This window comes from Sus scrofa, chromosome 9 (assembly GCF_054392235.1).
Source record: "Sus scrofa isolate SSC_HxYL_T2T_F1_AM1 chromosome 9, Sscrofa_HxYL_maternal_Yorkshire_Landrace_v2.0, whole genome shotgun sequence".
NCBI classification, from domain to species: domain Eukaryota; kingdom Metazoa; phylum Chordata; class Mammalia; order Artiodactyla; family Suidae; genus Sus; species Sus scrofa.
The window spans coordinates 10,490,766-10,504,242 of record NC_139391.1 but is presented as its reverse complement, the minus strand read 5'-3'; the positions used below and the strand labels follow the sequence as shown (position 1 = coordinate 10,504,242).

The window sequence follows — 13,477 nt, the reverse complement described above, 5'->3', positions numbered from 1 at the left end:
CAACCTATACATTGCAGCTCATGACAACGCCGGATCCTTAACCCACTTTAGCAAGGGCAGGGATCGAACCTGCAGCCTCATTGATGCTAGGCAGGTTCGTTCACCACTGAGCCGCAACGGGAACTCCACCATGACTATTTTCACACAAGTGGTAGACGGGCCAGCTTCGCTCAGGTGCAGCCCGGGAGCTGAAGGCCGGGCCTGATTTAGAGACGGGGCGAGTTCCTCTCTACTGAGTTCCCCCGCTCATCCATCATTGCCTCTGGTCCAGTGACCTTGGGGGCGGGGGGAACCTCAGAGAGACGTGCGTCCTGGCTGAGGCTGCGTGGATTTGGGGGGTGAAGCCGGGATTCTGTGGGAGCCTCTGTCCTGCACACTGCACGGCTGCACCCCTTCCCCAGGCAGACCCTGATACGCCCCTCACCCTCGGGCCCTTGTGCTCAGCATCGCTGGGGTCTCTGGATGTAGACGGAAGCTCTCCCAGGAGCTGCTGGTACCTTCCCTCATCTTGTTCTGGAGCTGTCTTCTCAGGCCCAGCTCTTTCCCGCTCAGGTGCAGCTGTGGAGCGAGCTGTCACGTGACAGCTTCCGTTGTGCCCCATTGTTTTAAGGGTCCCATCTGGCTTCGGTCTTCTGGCTCTGCCTTTGAACTTGACTGGGGTTGGGAGCTGGGTCACCCACTGTCTGGGTCTCCCCACAGGTGTGAGGCTATGGGCAATTCCTTCCCCAGCCCCTGCCCCCTGTTTCACCTCCTGCGCACGCAGACACCTGCTGAGTGGCTTCAGCGACAATGCATTCTCTCGGTCAGCAAATATTTGCCGCCTGTGGCTCAGCGCACCTGCGGGCCACCCAGGATGGGGGCAGAGGGGAGGGTGGCCATGAGCCAACAGTGCAAGAATGCCAGGACCACCTCTGGCCGCATCACCGAGAGGCTTGGGGCCGGGACCGTGGATGGGCTGTCTTGCTTTAAAGAACTGCCCCCTCTGGAACTGGTCCAGAGGAGACAAAACATTGGGCAGGTCTTCCAGTGCATCCTGGGAAGTCTGGCTGAGATGGCAGGGGTGTCCGTTTGGAGAAGGGCAGGCTGGAGATGAGGCTGGGCGGCTGGAAGGCCACCCTTGCCAGCTCTCTCTGGAGGACCCGAATCTCACCAGTGTGTCGTGTGGCAGCTCCACAGTGGGAGGGGCTGTCCTGGGAGGCTGAGCTCCCTCCATGGAAGCGATGCGAGGGGATGGATGTGAATTCCTGCCTCGAGGTATTGAATCTTCACCCTGGTGTGTCCCGGGGGCAGCTGGATGTAGGGAAAATACCACTTAGGGGGTCTAACACGTGGCCTCCAGGTGTGGTGCCTCGTGGTGGCATCTGACCTAGGTCCCCTGTCCTGCCGAGCCTCAGTTTCCTGATCTATAACGTGGGTATGCTCATGCTTACCTCTCATGGCTGTGGGGCAGTGGATGAGATGGGGCCCAGCCCACAGCAGGTGTCTAGAGGCCTCTCTAGCCCATGGAAAAGCTGGTACACGGATGTGTCATCATCCCCGTTTTATAACTCTCTTAGCTTTGGCGATCTCTTCTCAGGCGCCCAGACACTGGGTCAGGCTGTGCCACCAGAGGACCTTGCCACTGGTGCTCCTTGGGTGAGGGACACAGAAGCTCTGCATGGCAGACAGGCTGGGCTTCCCTGGGGCTGGGCAGAGGTTCTGCCCTGGGGGTGCCTGGAAGGAAGATTCAGGAAAGTTGCAGCCTGGAAATACCCCTTCCTCACTCCTCTTCCCGGATTCCCCACCCCTGCCCCTACTGAAGCCCCTCGCCCAGCTGACCACGCCCTGCTCCGGAGTCTTCTGTGGCTCCCCAGTGCCCACAGCATCCTTCTAAATCTATAGGCTGGAGTTGTCTCCTGGGCCGGCCCTCCTCTCCAGCCTCACTCCCGTTGCCCTCCGGCCACACCCAGCTCCGTCTCTGCAGGGCCCCTCCTGCTCCTCGCTCTTGCCGCGCCCTTTGTTGCCCTGCCCTTCGCCCCCCAACTCGGCCTGTTAAAATCCCATGACCAGAGATTACAGAAGGCTTGGAGTAGATGCTGCAGATGGAGGGGACATGAGTTAACTAGGTCAATGCGTTTGGAGTTTGAGTCAGCGCTGTCTGTTTAGAGTGCGGTATGAGACGAGGGAAAAAATTTCTGCTGCCGTGTGCTTTCTGTCTTGGCTTCTCGAGTCTACGCATTGAAAAGGGGATCCCTGGGTTCATCCACTGTTGGATGCACTTTGAGACTTGGTGCAAAGAGAAAAGGCAACAGGGTTGAAACTGGAGAGATCACCCACATTTATCTGGCCCCCAACAGGAATGGGGGAGCAGGAGGGCCTGGGCTGTGCTGCTATCGCCCCGTTCCCCCCTGGCTCTGCCGAGAGTCCCCCAGCAGACGCCGGGCTAAGAGCCCGGGCCCAGGCCTATCTGGCCCCAGGTGGGCCTCCCCAGTTCATCCTGCTGGCAAAGCCAGCAGACCGTGGTACCTACAGACCGTGACCTCCTGCTAGCAGACGGCAGCTCCATCATCATAGCCAGCTCCAGCGCCTCAGTGGCTCAGCCCCCTGCCTCCTGGAGCCCACCCGTGAGAGCCAGAGAGGGGCCGGGGGTGGTGAAGGAGGCCTGGGACCCAGAGGCAGGCTGGCATTCCTGGCTCAGCTGGGCTGCCGCATGGCTGTGTGACCTTGGGCCAGTTACTTGAGCTCTCTGAGCCCCTGTTGCCTCATCCATTCCTTTGCAGGTTCAGTGAACCAAGGTGTGCAAATAGGCTTGGGACAGGCCGTGAGGATGGCGGGGGCTCCCGCTATGCTCGAGCTCTCTCCCATGACCCATTTCTCCCGCCCTTTCCGAGTGACCCGTGTGGTCACGTCACATTGAAGAGGAATGCTCCCAGGCGCGTCAAGGACCATTGCCCTGGCTTGAGGGCCCGGCCTGCACACTCTCCCACACAGAGACCCCAGGCCATCGCAGGCAGGCGGGGGCCTTGGGGATCTCTTGTCCAGCCTCGGCCCGTGCAGCGGAGGTGCAGGGGCCTGGGCAGGAAGGGATGGGCCTTGTCGGAGAGCAGCAAAGGCAGGCAGAGAAGCCAGGCCATGCTGTGGGGCAAGCACAGCCTAGGAGTCAGACAGACCTCGGGTCGGATGTTGGCTTGGAGGTGTGGGGCGAGGGGGTGCCGCGCACCTGTGCAGGTGGGCTCTTAACCTCTCCGGGGGCCACTCTTTGCATTACTGTCATCTGAGATTTGTATATTTGTTAATGCAATTTTCTGCTTTGAGGAAGGGGCACATGTCTGTGTGTGAAAGTGCCAGCTCCCCTTTTGTCATTGATCTCTTCCTGCATCTCCTGTACTTGCCTGGCTCGGAGACAGGGACTGGGTCTGCCCATCTGTGTCCAGAGCCCAGTCCAGGGCTTGCCGCAGAAAGAACCCTTCCCAAGCATTTGCCGCCTGACTGAGTGACCACCCCCCTCCATGTGTGCCCTGAAACTGAGGACCTTGTTAGGGCCTGGACCCAGACAGATGGGGGGCATGATTAATGCCTAGGTGGGCGAGTGCAGTGGATCAGGAAAGGCATTCCCACCCAGCCCAAAGCCCATAGCCTGAGACACCCCATCAGGACTGTGTACAGTTGTTCAGGTTGTGCACTGCACAAAGAACTAACTGAGGGGCTGGGAGCTATAGTCCATACCATGCTTCTGCACCCTGGGGTAAGGTTGGGCAGCTGGGGGAAAGAGCAGATTGTTCTAATTCGTACTGAGGCACTGCCCGGGGCAGTAACAGCCGTGCCCTTGACCTTTGTCCAAACGCAGCCCTCTCTCCAGAGCCCCCTAGGCCTCCCAGTCACTCTCTTGAGTCCGGCTTCACCAAATTGGAACAGGGCTGTAGACTTGAGGTCTGGCAAGAGTCATTGTGATGCAGATATGTGACAGGTCAATAAGGCAAGGGTAGTGCCCGTGGCCTCTGGAGTCAAGAAAGATCCAGTTCGAATCCCACCTAGCTTTGTGGCTCACCAGCTGAATGACCTTGAGAAAGTGGCCTAACCTCTCTGAGCCTCAGTTTATTCTTTTTCTTCCATCACAGCATTTTAAATGGAAGTGGGACCGACGGAGAATGAAAGACACCCATCTCCATACATCTCAGCTACTCCAGATGGAAATACCTGTGTAACCCCACCTGAATTAAGATGCAGATTTTTATCCTCCTAGAAAGTTTCCTTGATGAATCTCAGTTTCTTTCTTTTCTTTCTTTCTTTCTTTTTTTTTTTTTTTTTTTTTGTCTTTTTGCCTTTTCTAGGACCACTTCCTGTGGCATATGGAGGTTCCCAGGCTAGGGGTCGAATCGGAGCTGTAGCCACCGGCCTACACCACAGCCACAGCAAATCAGGATCCGAGCCACGTCTGCAACCTACACCACAGCTCACGGCAATGCCGGATCCTTAACCCACTGAGCAGGGCCAGGGATCGAACCCGCAACCTCATGGTTCCTAGTCGGATTTGTTAACCACTGAGCTACGACGGGAACTCCCGAGTCTCAGTTTCTTTATCTGCGGAACGGGGAAAGCATAACTCCGCAGAGTGTTATAAAGACATAACGAGATGAAGGTTGTCAGGCATCCGGCCCTGTGCCTGGTACGCAGAGTATGCTCATTCGTGGTGGACTCTGATTATTCTCCTCTCCCATCCAGACTTGTAGTCATCACTGCCTTATCTGAGCTTCTCCCCAGGTCTGCCCTTTACCCCTGGGGAAACTGAGGCTCGATGACACGGTACTTAGCTTTGCTGTGTGACTTGAGGAAAATCACCTCCCTCCTCTGGGCCAATGAACGAATCAAATTAGAAGCTCTGTGGGTCTTCTGCAATCTTTTTTTCTTTCTTTTTTTTTTTTTTTTTGTCTTTTTGTCTTTTTTTGTTGTTGTTGTTGTTGTTGCTATTTCTTGGGCCGCTCCCGCGGCATATGGAGGTTCCCAGGCTAGGGGTTGAATCGGAGCTGTAGCCACCGGCCTACGCCAGAGCCACAGCAACGCGGGATCCGAGCCGCGTCTGCAACCTACACCACAGCCCACGGCAACGCCGGATCATTAACCCACTGAGCAAGGGCAGGGACCGAACCTGCAACCTCATGGTTCCTAGTCGGATTCGTCAACCACTGCGCCACGACGGGAACTCCTCTTCTGCAATCTTTTAATTAGAGTCTGTTTAGGGTCTGTGGTCTGAGTTCGGGGCCCTTGAGGGTTCCCGCTTGGTCGGGGGTGTAAGCCTGAGCTGCCGTGTGGGGTGTGGTGGGGCTGGGGGGCAGCAGCAGGGTTTTGGCTGGCAGTCGGCGGGGCCAGCCCCTGGGCCTGCACCCGCGGAGCTCTGTCTGCATGCACATCAGCCCCAAATTGTACACGAGGCACTTTTAGGAATCTCTTTACCTCCCCTGCGGCCCCCGACCCGTTTCACATTTATCAGGGAGAAATCGGAGGAGCCAGAGTTGCCCTTCTTCACCTCAGCCACTCCTGGGACATTCCTGGGTCAGAACAGAGTCGAGGTGACAACAGAGAGAAGAATAAATCCTGGAAGTCAGAGCTCCACGTTTCCTCTGTTAGATACAAAGTGGCACATTCCAGGCTCTCCCCATTCAGCCGAGGGGAGCCTGGAGGCTGGGCGGGGAGAGGAGAGCAGAAAGCAGGATTTTGATAAAAAGAACCTGCTCCCCGGGGGACGGGAAAGCTCAGCCTCAGCCCCGCTATCCCAGCAGCATCCTGGATTTATGGCCGGCTAGCTGGCCCGCGGTCCGAAATCCTCGCCGCCATCCGCTGGGCTGTCTCATTCATCAGAGCCACTCGGAGTGAAGCCAGGAGATGCCGGGAGGCCTGGGGCAGGAAGGCAGCTTTGCAGGGCGTGAGCCCCCATCGTTGGAGGCTTCAGGCGGAGATGAGGGGCCCACTGGGCAGAGAAGTTTTATGGGTTCCCAGCCCGGCTCGAGGCCAGAGTTTGAAGGTTGGCTCCCACCTCTATTAGCTGGTTGATTCGGGACGAGTGGGCACTTACCTCCTGCGTCCTCCACGGAGCCTTTAGAAGGATCACACCCGTCTCCCAGGAGGGCAGGGGAGTGGCAGTGGTGCAAAAGGTCTGTTAAATGCCCTTCTGAGGCCTCGCGACAGGATCAAAGGAGCATCGTGGGATTGGTTGGTTTGCTATCTGTATTCGTGTTCTATGGTAGAAAGAAAACAAAAGAAAAACGCACAAATTTAGTGGCCCAGAACAACAACAAATCTGTCTTACAGTGTTGTAGGCCAGACGTCCAAAACAGGTCTCACTGGGCTAAAAGCAAGGGGTCTGCCGGGGTGCATTCCTTTCTGGAAGCTCTGGGGAGAATCCACTCTCAACTTCTAGAAGCTGCGTGTTTTCCTCGGCTCCGCGGTACCTCCTTGCTTTGAGCCAGCAATGGCTGATTGCCTTTTCTTTGCATCCTGTTGCTCGGATGTTGACTCCTCTTTGGCCTCCCTCCTCCAATCTCAGGGAGCTTTGTGTGTACATGGGCTCCCCCAGGTAGTCCAGGATAACCCTCTATTTTAAGGTCAGCTGATTCACAACCCGAACTGCATCTAAAATCTCAATTCCCCTTTGTCATGCGCTATCGCATAGGCACACACGCGTTCTGCGGGTCAGGATGTGGGTCCCTTTGGGGGACCGTTGTTCTGCCTACGGCTCCATCCGAGTCACCCGGTTGCTCCCTCAGGACCAGGAGACTCTGCTCATCCGGAGCTGAGTGCTGCTGCAGACTCGGGGCCCTGTTTGCTGTTTCCTTTCGTTCCTCTTTCAAACAGGAGTTGTGATTGCAGTCGCTTTATTTTCTCTTGGCTCTCGTGGGGTAATGGCAGGTTGGGGCGGTTTTCGTTCAGGCCACAGATTACAGGGCCTTCAAAAGGGAAAGAATGCAAGTCACTCAGAGATTCGGAACTCAGTCATTATATGTCCTCGATTTTTAGTCCACCGAAGGGGGTAGACGGTGTCGGGCAGGGTATTTATTTGTTTATTTATTTAGGCTACGGTGTGCAGCCACCTGGTGTGGGATCTCAGTTCCCAGGCCAGATGCCCCAGCAGTGAAACCACCTACTCCTAACCACGAGACCACCAGGGAACTCCCAGGCAGTCGTTCTTTTTACCGGCAACATTCTTTCCCCTTGCAGTCTGGAAACAACCCTCTGATTTCTGCATTGGGGGCCCTTGCTCCTCTCACCCACTCTTTTCCATCCCCAGCTCCAGAGACACAAGCCTGACTGCTCAGAGCACCACGAGTTCCCAACCACGAGAGCTTGTTCAGGGATGGACATGCGACATCAGAACCAATAAGGTGAAATATTGGAATACTTGCTGGGACTGCTGAGAAGGGTCTACTCTCTCTGTCTCTTTTTTCTTCTAGCTGGATCTGAACTTGAAAGATAACCTAAGAATGAAGCCATTATGGAAACCAGGAGAATCTAGAGACAGGGCCAACAGGTCCTGGGGACAGAATCGGAGCCCTTGAATAAACCATGCTTGAAATTCTCATCCTTTGGATTTTTTTAGTTACATGAGTTGATACCTTTTTTTTTTTTTTATCTTTAAGCCTGTTTTAGGGCAATGGAACTGTTACATGGCAATGGAACTGTGATTATAAATAATATCCTTATGCCATGGGAAGCGGCCCTAGAAAAGGCAAAAAGACAAAAAAATAAAAATATAAATATAAAATATAAATAATATCCTTATAGTACCCTCCCATTTACAAAGGACTTTTATATATATCTGCGACTCCATGTAATAACCACACTAGCTCATAAAGTAAGGATTGCGAGCCCCATTTTATAGATAAGAACACCAAGCCTGATTTGATTTGATTTGTTCACGATTGCAGGTTATTTACAAGCCAGGGCCCGATTTCCGAAGGTGAAAACTTATGCTTTTTATCCCCTCTTGTATCATCTCCTCAGAAGGTCAGGCGTCAGAAAAATTTCTAGAATGAAGTGGAATTTGAGCTGCGCCTTGAAGAATGGGTAGGATTCCAATAGGAAAAGGTGGGAAGGACAATTTCGGGGGAAAAAACTCATGAGCAAAAGCCCGGAGGTGGAAGGGGGCAGGTGCGGTGGAGAGTGACAGGCGACCTGAGGCCCATGGGGGACAGGCACACAGGCGGGGGCAGGGTGGCACGGGTGGCAATCAGGCCCCCGAGGTCCAGGAACGTGGGCTTTGGAGGAGGCAGCAGGGTCTGTGCGGAGCCCCACAGATCACACGCTGTGGAGTGACGTCACGTTGCTCCGGGTCCAGAGGCCACTCTGCTTCGGATCCGAGAAGGGGTCTGCTGTCAGCTTTGTTCATTTATTTATTTTTTTCGCTTTTTAGGGCCACACCAACTGCGTTTATTTATTTATGTATTTACTTATTGATTGATGTTTAGAGCTGCACCTGTTGTCATCTCATCGCGAGGTTGACAGCCCTCGGCTCACCTTTTGGCCCTTCTGCCTCTAAAACAGGTGACACCGGGCAGCTCACTTTACCTTGCTGAACTTTGGTGTGCCCTCCGTGACTCACGGAGTGCGATGAGCCGTCGCAACGGTGAGAGGAAGGTGCGAAACCTGCCGCTCTGATCATTAGCCTCGACCTCAGCATTAACGTGATGGCGCATCTGCACCCACCCTTCTTTCCGTTCCTTCTCCCCATGCGGACAGCAGACCAGCAGCCCCGTTCCTCTCCCTGACGCCTCTGGAGCCTGGATTTCTGTTTCCCTGCAGCTCTCAGCGTGAGCCTGATTCTTACCCTGCGGAAGGACATATTCAGCCTTTTGACTCAGGGACATTGTAACTCTCACCACGGCCGAGACTCATGACTCCTCCTTTTGTGTTTGTCTCCTGTTCTGCATGTTCCTTATCAGGTGGGCCTGTGTCTGACTTGGTCAACGTCTCGCTTAGAGCCTGGTGCAGGGAAGAGCGGCCTAAATATTTGCTGAAAGAAAGATTGAGTGAGTGACCCTTGATTGAACTCTTGGAGGGAGCACACACAGCAGTATCTGGGGTCATGGGCAAAGTCCCCAGCCTCTGAGCTCCCGGGATGGCAGAGTGAGCTGAGCATCTCCTGGCCAGTCTCTGAGGTTAGATAGGATTTACCCCCCCTTTGAGCGTCATGAAGAAACTGCGGTTTACAGAGGCGTGCTCCAGATCAGCCCCCCTGTAAGTGGGGAGCTGAGCTTGACCCAAGATCTGTGACCGGGACCTGTCTAAAATGCCCATCCAATGGCAATTTCGGTGCCTGCAAATCTGTGTGTTTATTTTCTTCTGAATGCTTTATTGCTTCTACGGATGCTCTCTGTTTGCCATCGAGCTTTTTGCTCTCCAAAATGATGTTGGGGAAAAACCTAGCAAAAGGGGCAGCCCTTCTGGAAGCATTTTCCAGAGCCAGGGAGGCTATCGGGGTGCCAGCCCCTGCTGTTGCTCTCAAAGAGCCTAACGGCAGTCACTACCCCCACGAGCTGCTAACCTGTAAGCAAATGTGTCAACTTAACGAACAATCAAGTAATTCCCGATCCGGGTTGGATATCAGCCGAGCGCTGGATATTGGCCAGCCGAGCGAGTTGCACAACCCTCTCCCTGGAGAGGAATCGTTGGATGGGAGGGATTTTCCAGCTCGTGACTTGGATGAACCCAGAGTTATTTCCCTATTGAGCAGCCCCAGCCTGAGAGGCACCAGCAGCCTCGGCTGAGGGTGGCCGGGATGGAGCGGGGAGTGGTCCTGCCCTGGCCTGGTGGTGTGGTCTGCAGAGGTCTTGGTGGGATTGAGGCTGCTGAGCCCCTCAGAACCCCGGCAGCCCGGGTTGGTCGGGGGCTGGTTTCCAGGGAAACAGGGCATCCTCTGCCCAGCAGGGAGAGAGGGCCAGAGCCTGAGGAGAGGCCAGAGCAGCCAGGGAGGAGCCCCGGGCCCTCGGAGCTGCAGGGCCCAGGGTGGGGGTGGAGGATGCCGTGTGGGAAGCGGGCAGGAAGGGGGATTTGGCACTGGCCTCCGCTGCCTGGTCTCAATTTACTTGTGAGGAGCCTCCTAATAGCCGGGTGAGAGCCGTGCACGCTTTCCTGAGAGCCTGCTAAGTGTTTATGGAATGATTTGTGAGGAGAAGTTTCTTTGGAAGCAGCCTGGGGAAGGTATGTTATTAAGAGCTCTCTCTCCAAGTTCCCCTTGGCCCGATTCCCCCCAGGCCCCTGGGGTCTGGGCAGCCCCTGGTCACAGCAGCTGTTTGCTATTTTGTAGCCATGGGGCCGCTTCCTCCTCCCTGAGGTGGCGTCATGCAGCAGAGAAGCGCTGGGGCCAGAGTCGGGAGCCGCCTCTGAGGGAGGCGTGGGGTCTGTCACAGGCCCCGGGGCAGCCGGGGGGTCGCGGACGAGGGAGACGGAGGCACGGCCATTAGCCCCTCAGATGGTGGAAGAGGCTGGGCGTGACACGGGCAAGCCGAGGTGATGGGAGGAGCCGGCGACCCAGGGGTGTGTCTGCCTTCTCCACAGACTGGGGGCTCCCTGACATTAGGGCCGTCTGGCTCCTCTCGATGTCCCCAAGGTGGACAGATATTAGGACTAGTCCAGAGCTGGGGTTCAGCTTGGTGAGTGGGGGGCCCTCTCCCAGCCAAGCATCCCAGTCAGACAAGGGCCCGGGGAGGGCACTTGACCAGCCCTGGAAGTTAAGTTCACTGTGACTTTTCTTTTTTTAGGGCCGCACCCGAGGCATATGGAGGTTCCCAGGCTAGGGGTCGAATCGGAGCTGTAGCCACCGGCCTACACCAGAGCCACAGCAATGCGGGATCCGAGCCACAGCTGCAACCTACACCACAGCTCATGGCAACACAGATCCTTAACCCACTGAGTGAGGCCAGGGATTGAATGTGCATCCTCACGGAGACAAGGTGGATTCTTAACTCTCTGGGCCACAGCGGGAACTCCTCACTGTGACTCTTGGACCGGGAGGCCCTTGACTGCCTCCTAACAGTCCCATCAGCAGAAATCCACCCAACCCCTCTTTACCTCAGGCCTCAGCAGCGGCTACACAGTCCATTAGGAAAGGCCAGTGATTGGTCGTTTCCCAACCTGTGCGGCCCTTGTCAGGCCTGTGGACCTCTCATCTGCTTTATCCCAACTTATCAGCACAGCAGCCCTGGGGAGGAAGAGGGAGAAATCGGGCTTTTTACTGCCCCCTGATTGTGTAGCTGAGAAAAACTGAAGCCCAGAGACTGTGGTCATTCTGCTGAGGTCATACAGCAAGTACCTGCCCAGGTGGGGATCGAACTCGGGTAGGTGTTCAAGACCAAGGTGGTACTCTCATCTGCCAAAGATGCTCAGCCCATCATCTCGTTTGGCAGCTGTGCTGCCTCGTCTGCGATGACTCTCTGGGTCTGTGTCCCCTCTTACCTGGGAGATCCCTGAGGATGGGAGCGAGGTTGACTTCATCCTGGGCCCTGGGCCTGGCACAGGGGGGATGGAGGGAGGGAGGGGGGGATGGATGGACGCCACCCATCACAATTTGGAAGCTCGTATATGAGCAAATTAACAAAGCTATCGTGACAGGGCTCTTGGAGGGTGGCCTGGTGGGGTGGAGGGGTATGTGTTTGGGGCAGTGGGTCTCGACAGATTTCAAGTGCCAAACCAAGAGGTTGGACTGGAAATCCATGGGTGTGATTTTTTTCATGTCACAGTGATTGGGGATCTCCACTGACATTTTGCACATGAGGACATTGGAAAGTCTTGTGGGACATTTGCATGAATGAAAAGCCTGTCTATAATCCCTGGAACCTCGAACCTACCTGTTTTTTACATATAAGCGTGAAGTATTTTTTTACATGATTCTAATACACCCTGAATTTTCCGGGAACACGGCTGCCTTGTAAACTGAGGGAAGACTGTCTTTTGTCTTCCATTAAGACAGGGTCACCGTTTTGGAAAAATTACGTCACTGACGGCAGCGCTTCTTGATGTCTGAGTGACCTGGCCCGGTCTTGCAATCACAGTGAGCCCGCATATAGATTCTTCTGTCTTCTTAGGATAGTCAGCCCTGGGCACAAAAATAGTGCAATATGTATTTTTATTATAAATTACTTTCCATTTATTTCATTTCAGTTTTATTCCATGGTGCACTGGAGCCCAGTCACTAAAGAGCAGGTGGGGTATGTGTTTCTTCCTACCCTGCATTCAGTGTCGTCCTGTTGGTAGCTTGAAATTCGCCATCGTGGAAGTATTTACATCCTGGAAAGGGACAACAAAATACAGATCTACCTTGGAGATACTGTGGGTTCAGTTCCAGATCCACCCCAATAAAGCAGGTATTCCAATAAACAAGTCACATGAATTTTGGGGTTTCCCAGCACATGTAAAGGTTATGATTATACTATACTGTAGTCTGTTAAGAGTGCAAGAGCAGGAGTTCCCGCTGTGGCTCAGCGGTTAACAAATCTGACTAGCATCCAGGAGGGCGCAGGTTCGACCCCTGGCCTCGCTCAGTGGGTTAAGGATCTGGCGTTGCTCTGAGCTGTGGTGTAGGTCACAGATACAGCTCCGATCTGGCGTGGCTGTGGCGTAGGCTGGCTCCCTACAGCTCCAATTGGACCCCTAGCCTGGGAACGCCCATATGTTGCAAGTGCGACCCTAAAAAGCAAAAAAAAAAAAAAAGCATGCAAGATCATTATACCTAAAAACACAACATATGCCCCTTAGTTAAAAACACTTCTATTGCTAAAAAATGCTAGCCATCACCTGAGCCTTCAGGGAGTCATCATCTTTCTGCTCGTGGAGGGTTTGAAATGTTGTGAGAATTAGCAAAATATGACACGGAGACATAACGTGAGCAAAGGCTGTTGGGAAAAAGGCGCCAATAGACTTGCTCCACGCGGGGTGGCCACGAACCCTCAATCTGCCAAAAACGCAACATCCGCGAAGCACAATAAAACGACGTGTGCCTGCATAAATCAAGTGTTATTTTTTCCTTTGGAGAGTCGATTGTTAAATGTTTATCAGCTCACTGCTGGCTAGCTGGCTTTTTCTCTGTGTGTGGACGCAGGCTCTAGGACCTGGGAAGACCATTTTCTGACACTGTTTCAGCCCACTCTAGGGACCCAGGCGGTGGAGACCCACAGGGGGAGGGAACGGGCCTGCAGGCGGCCGTCCGTGGGTAAGGACCTCTTGCCCACAGCAAGTGAGAAGCCCAACGGCCCCTGAAGACGCCAGGGAGCTTTGAATCCTTGTGAGGAGGCCTGTGTTGGGGAAGGTGACAGCCAGCCACAGAAGCATCTGCTCCCCCCCCGCTTCCCCTCCAGGGAGGCAGGAGCCAGACCAGAGGCAGCCCTTGCTTCCGCACTCTGAAGCATTTAGCAATTTTGCGTGACGGATGCTGGGGCTGCTGTGCTGGGCTGGGCTATTTTGTTCATTGCTGTTTGGACAGATAGAGCTGGTCAGGAAAGGAGAGGCCAGG

At 54.7% G+C, this 13,477-nt stretch overlaps 1 protein-coding gene across 4 annotated transcripts in view; it reads left to right on the top strand.

Moving 5' to 3' along the window:
• LOC102162516 (uncharacterized) overlaps positions 1-12,974 on the top strand; it is a 45,563-nt gene extending 32,589 nt beyond the window's left edge. Inside the window, exons 3-5 of one of the 4 annotated variants that reach the window (XR_014814749.1) lie at positions 7,262-7,355; positions 8,515-10,743; positions 12,623-12,974. Coding sequence is in view for 2 of the 4 variants with exons in the window: in XM_084975359.1 (XP_084831485.1) it covers positions 7,262-7,354 (93 nt within the window). In the remaining 2 variants the exon portion in view is untranslated. Of the gene's footprint in view, positions 1-7,261; positions 7,553-8,514; positions 11,885-12,622 lie in introns of those variants that run through there. The other 3 variants (XR_014814748.1, XM_084975359.1, XM_084975360.1) reach the window with 3 other exon arrangements.
• The last annotated feature ends 503 nt before the right edge of the window (positions 12,975-13,477 follow it).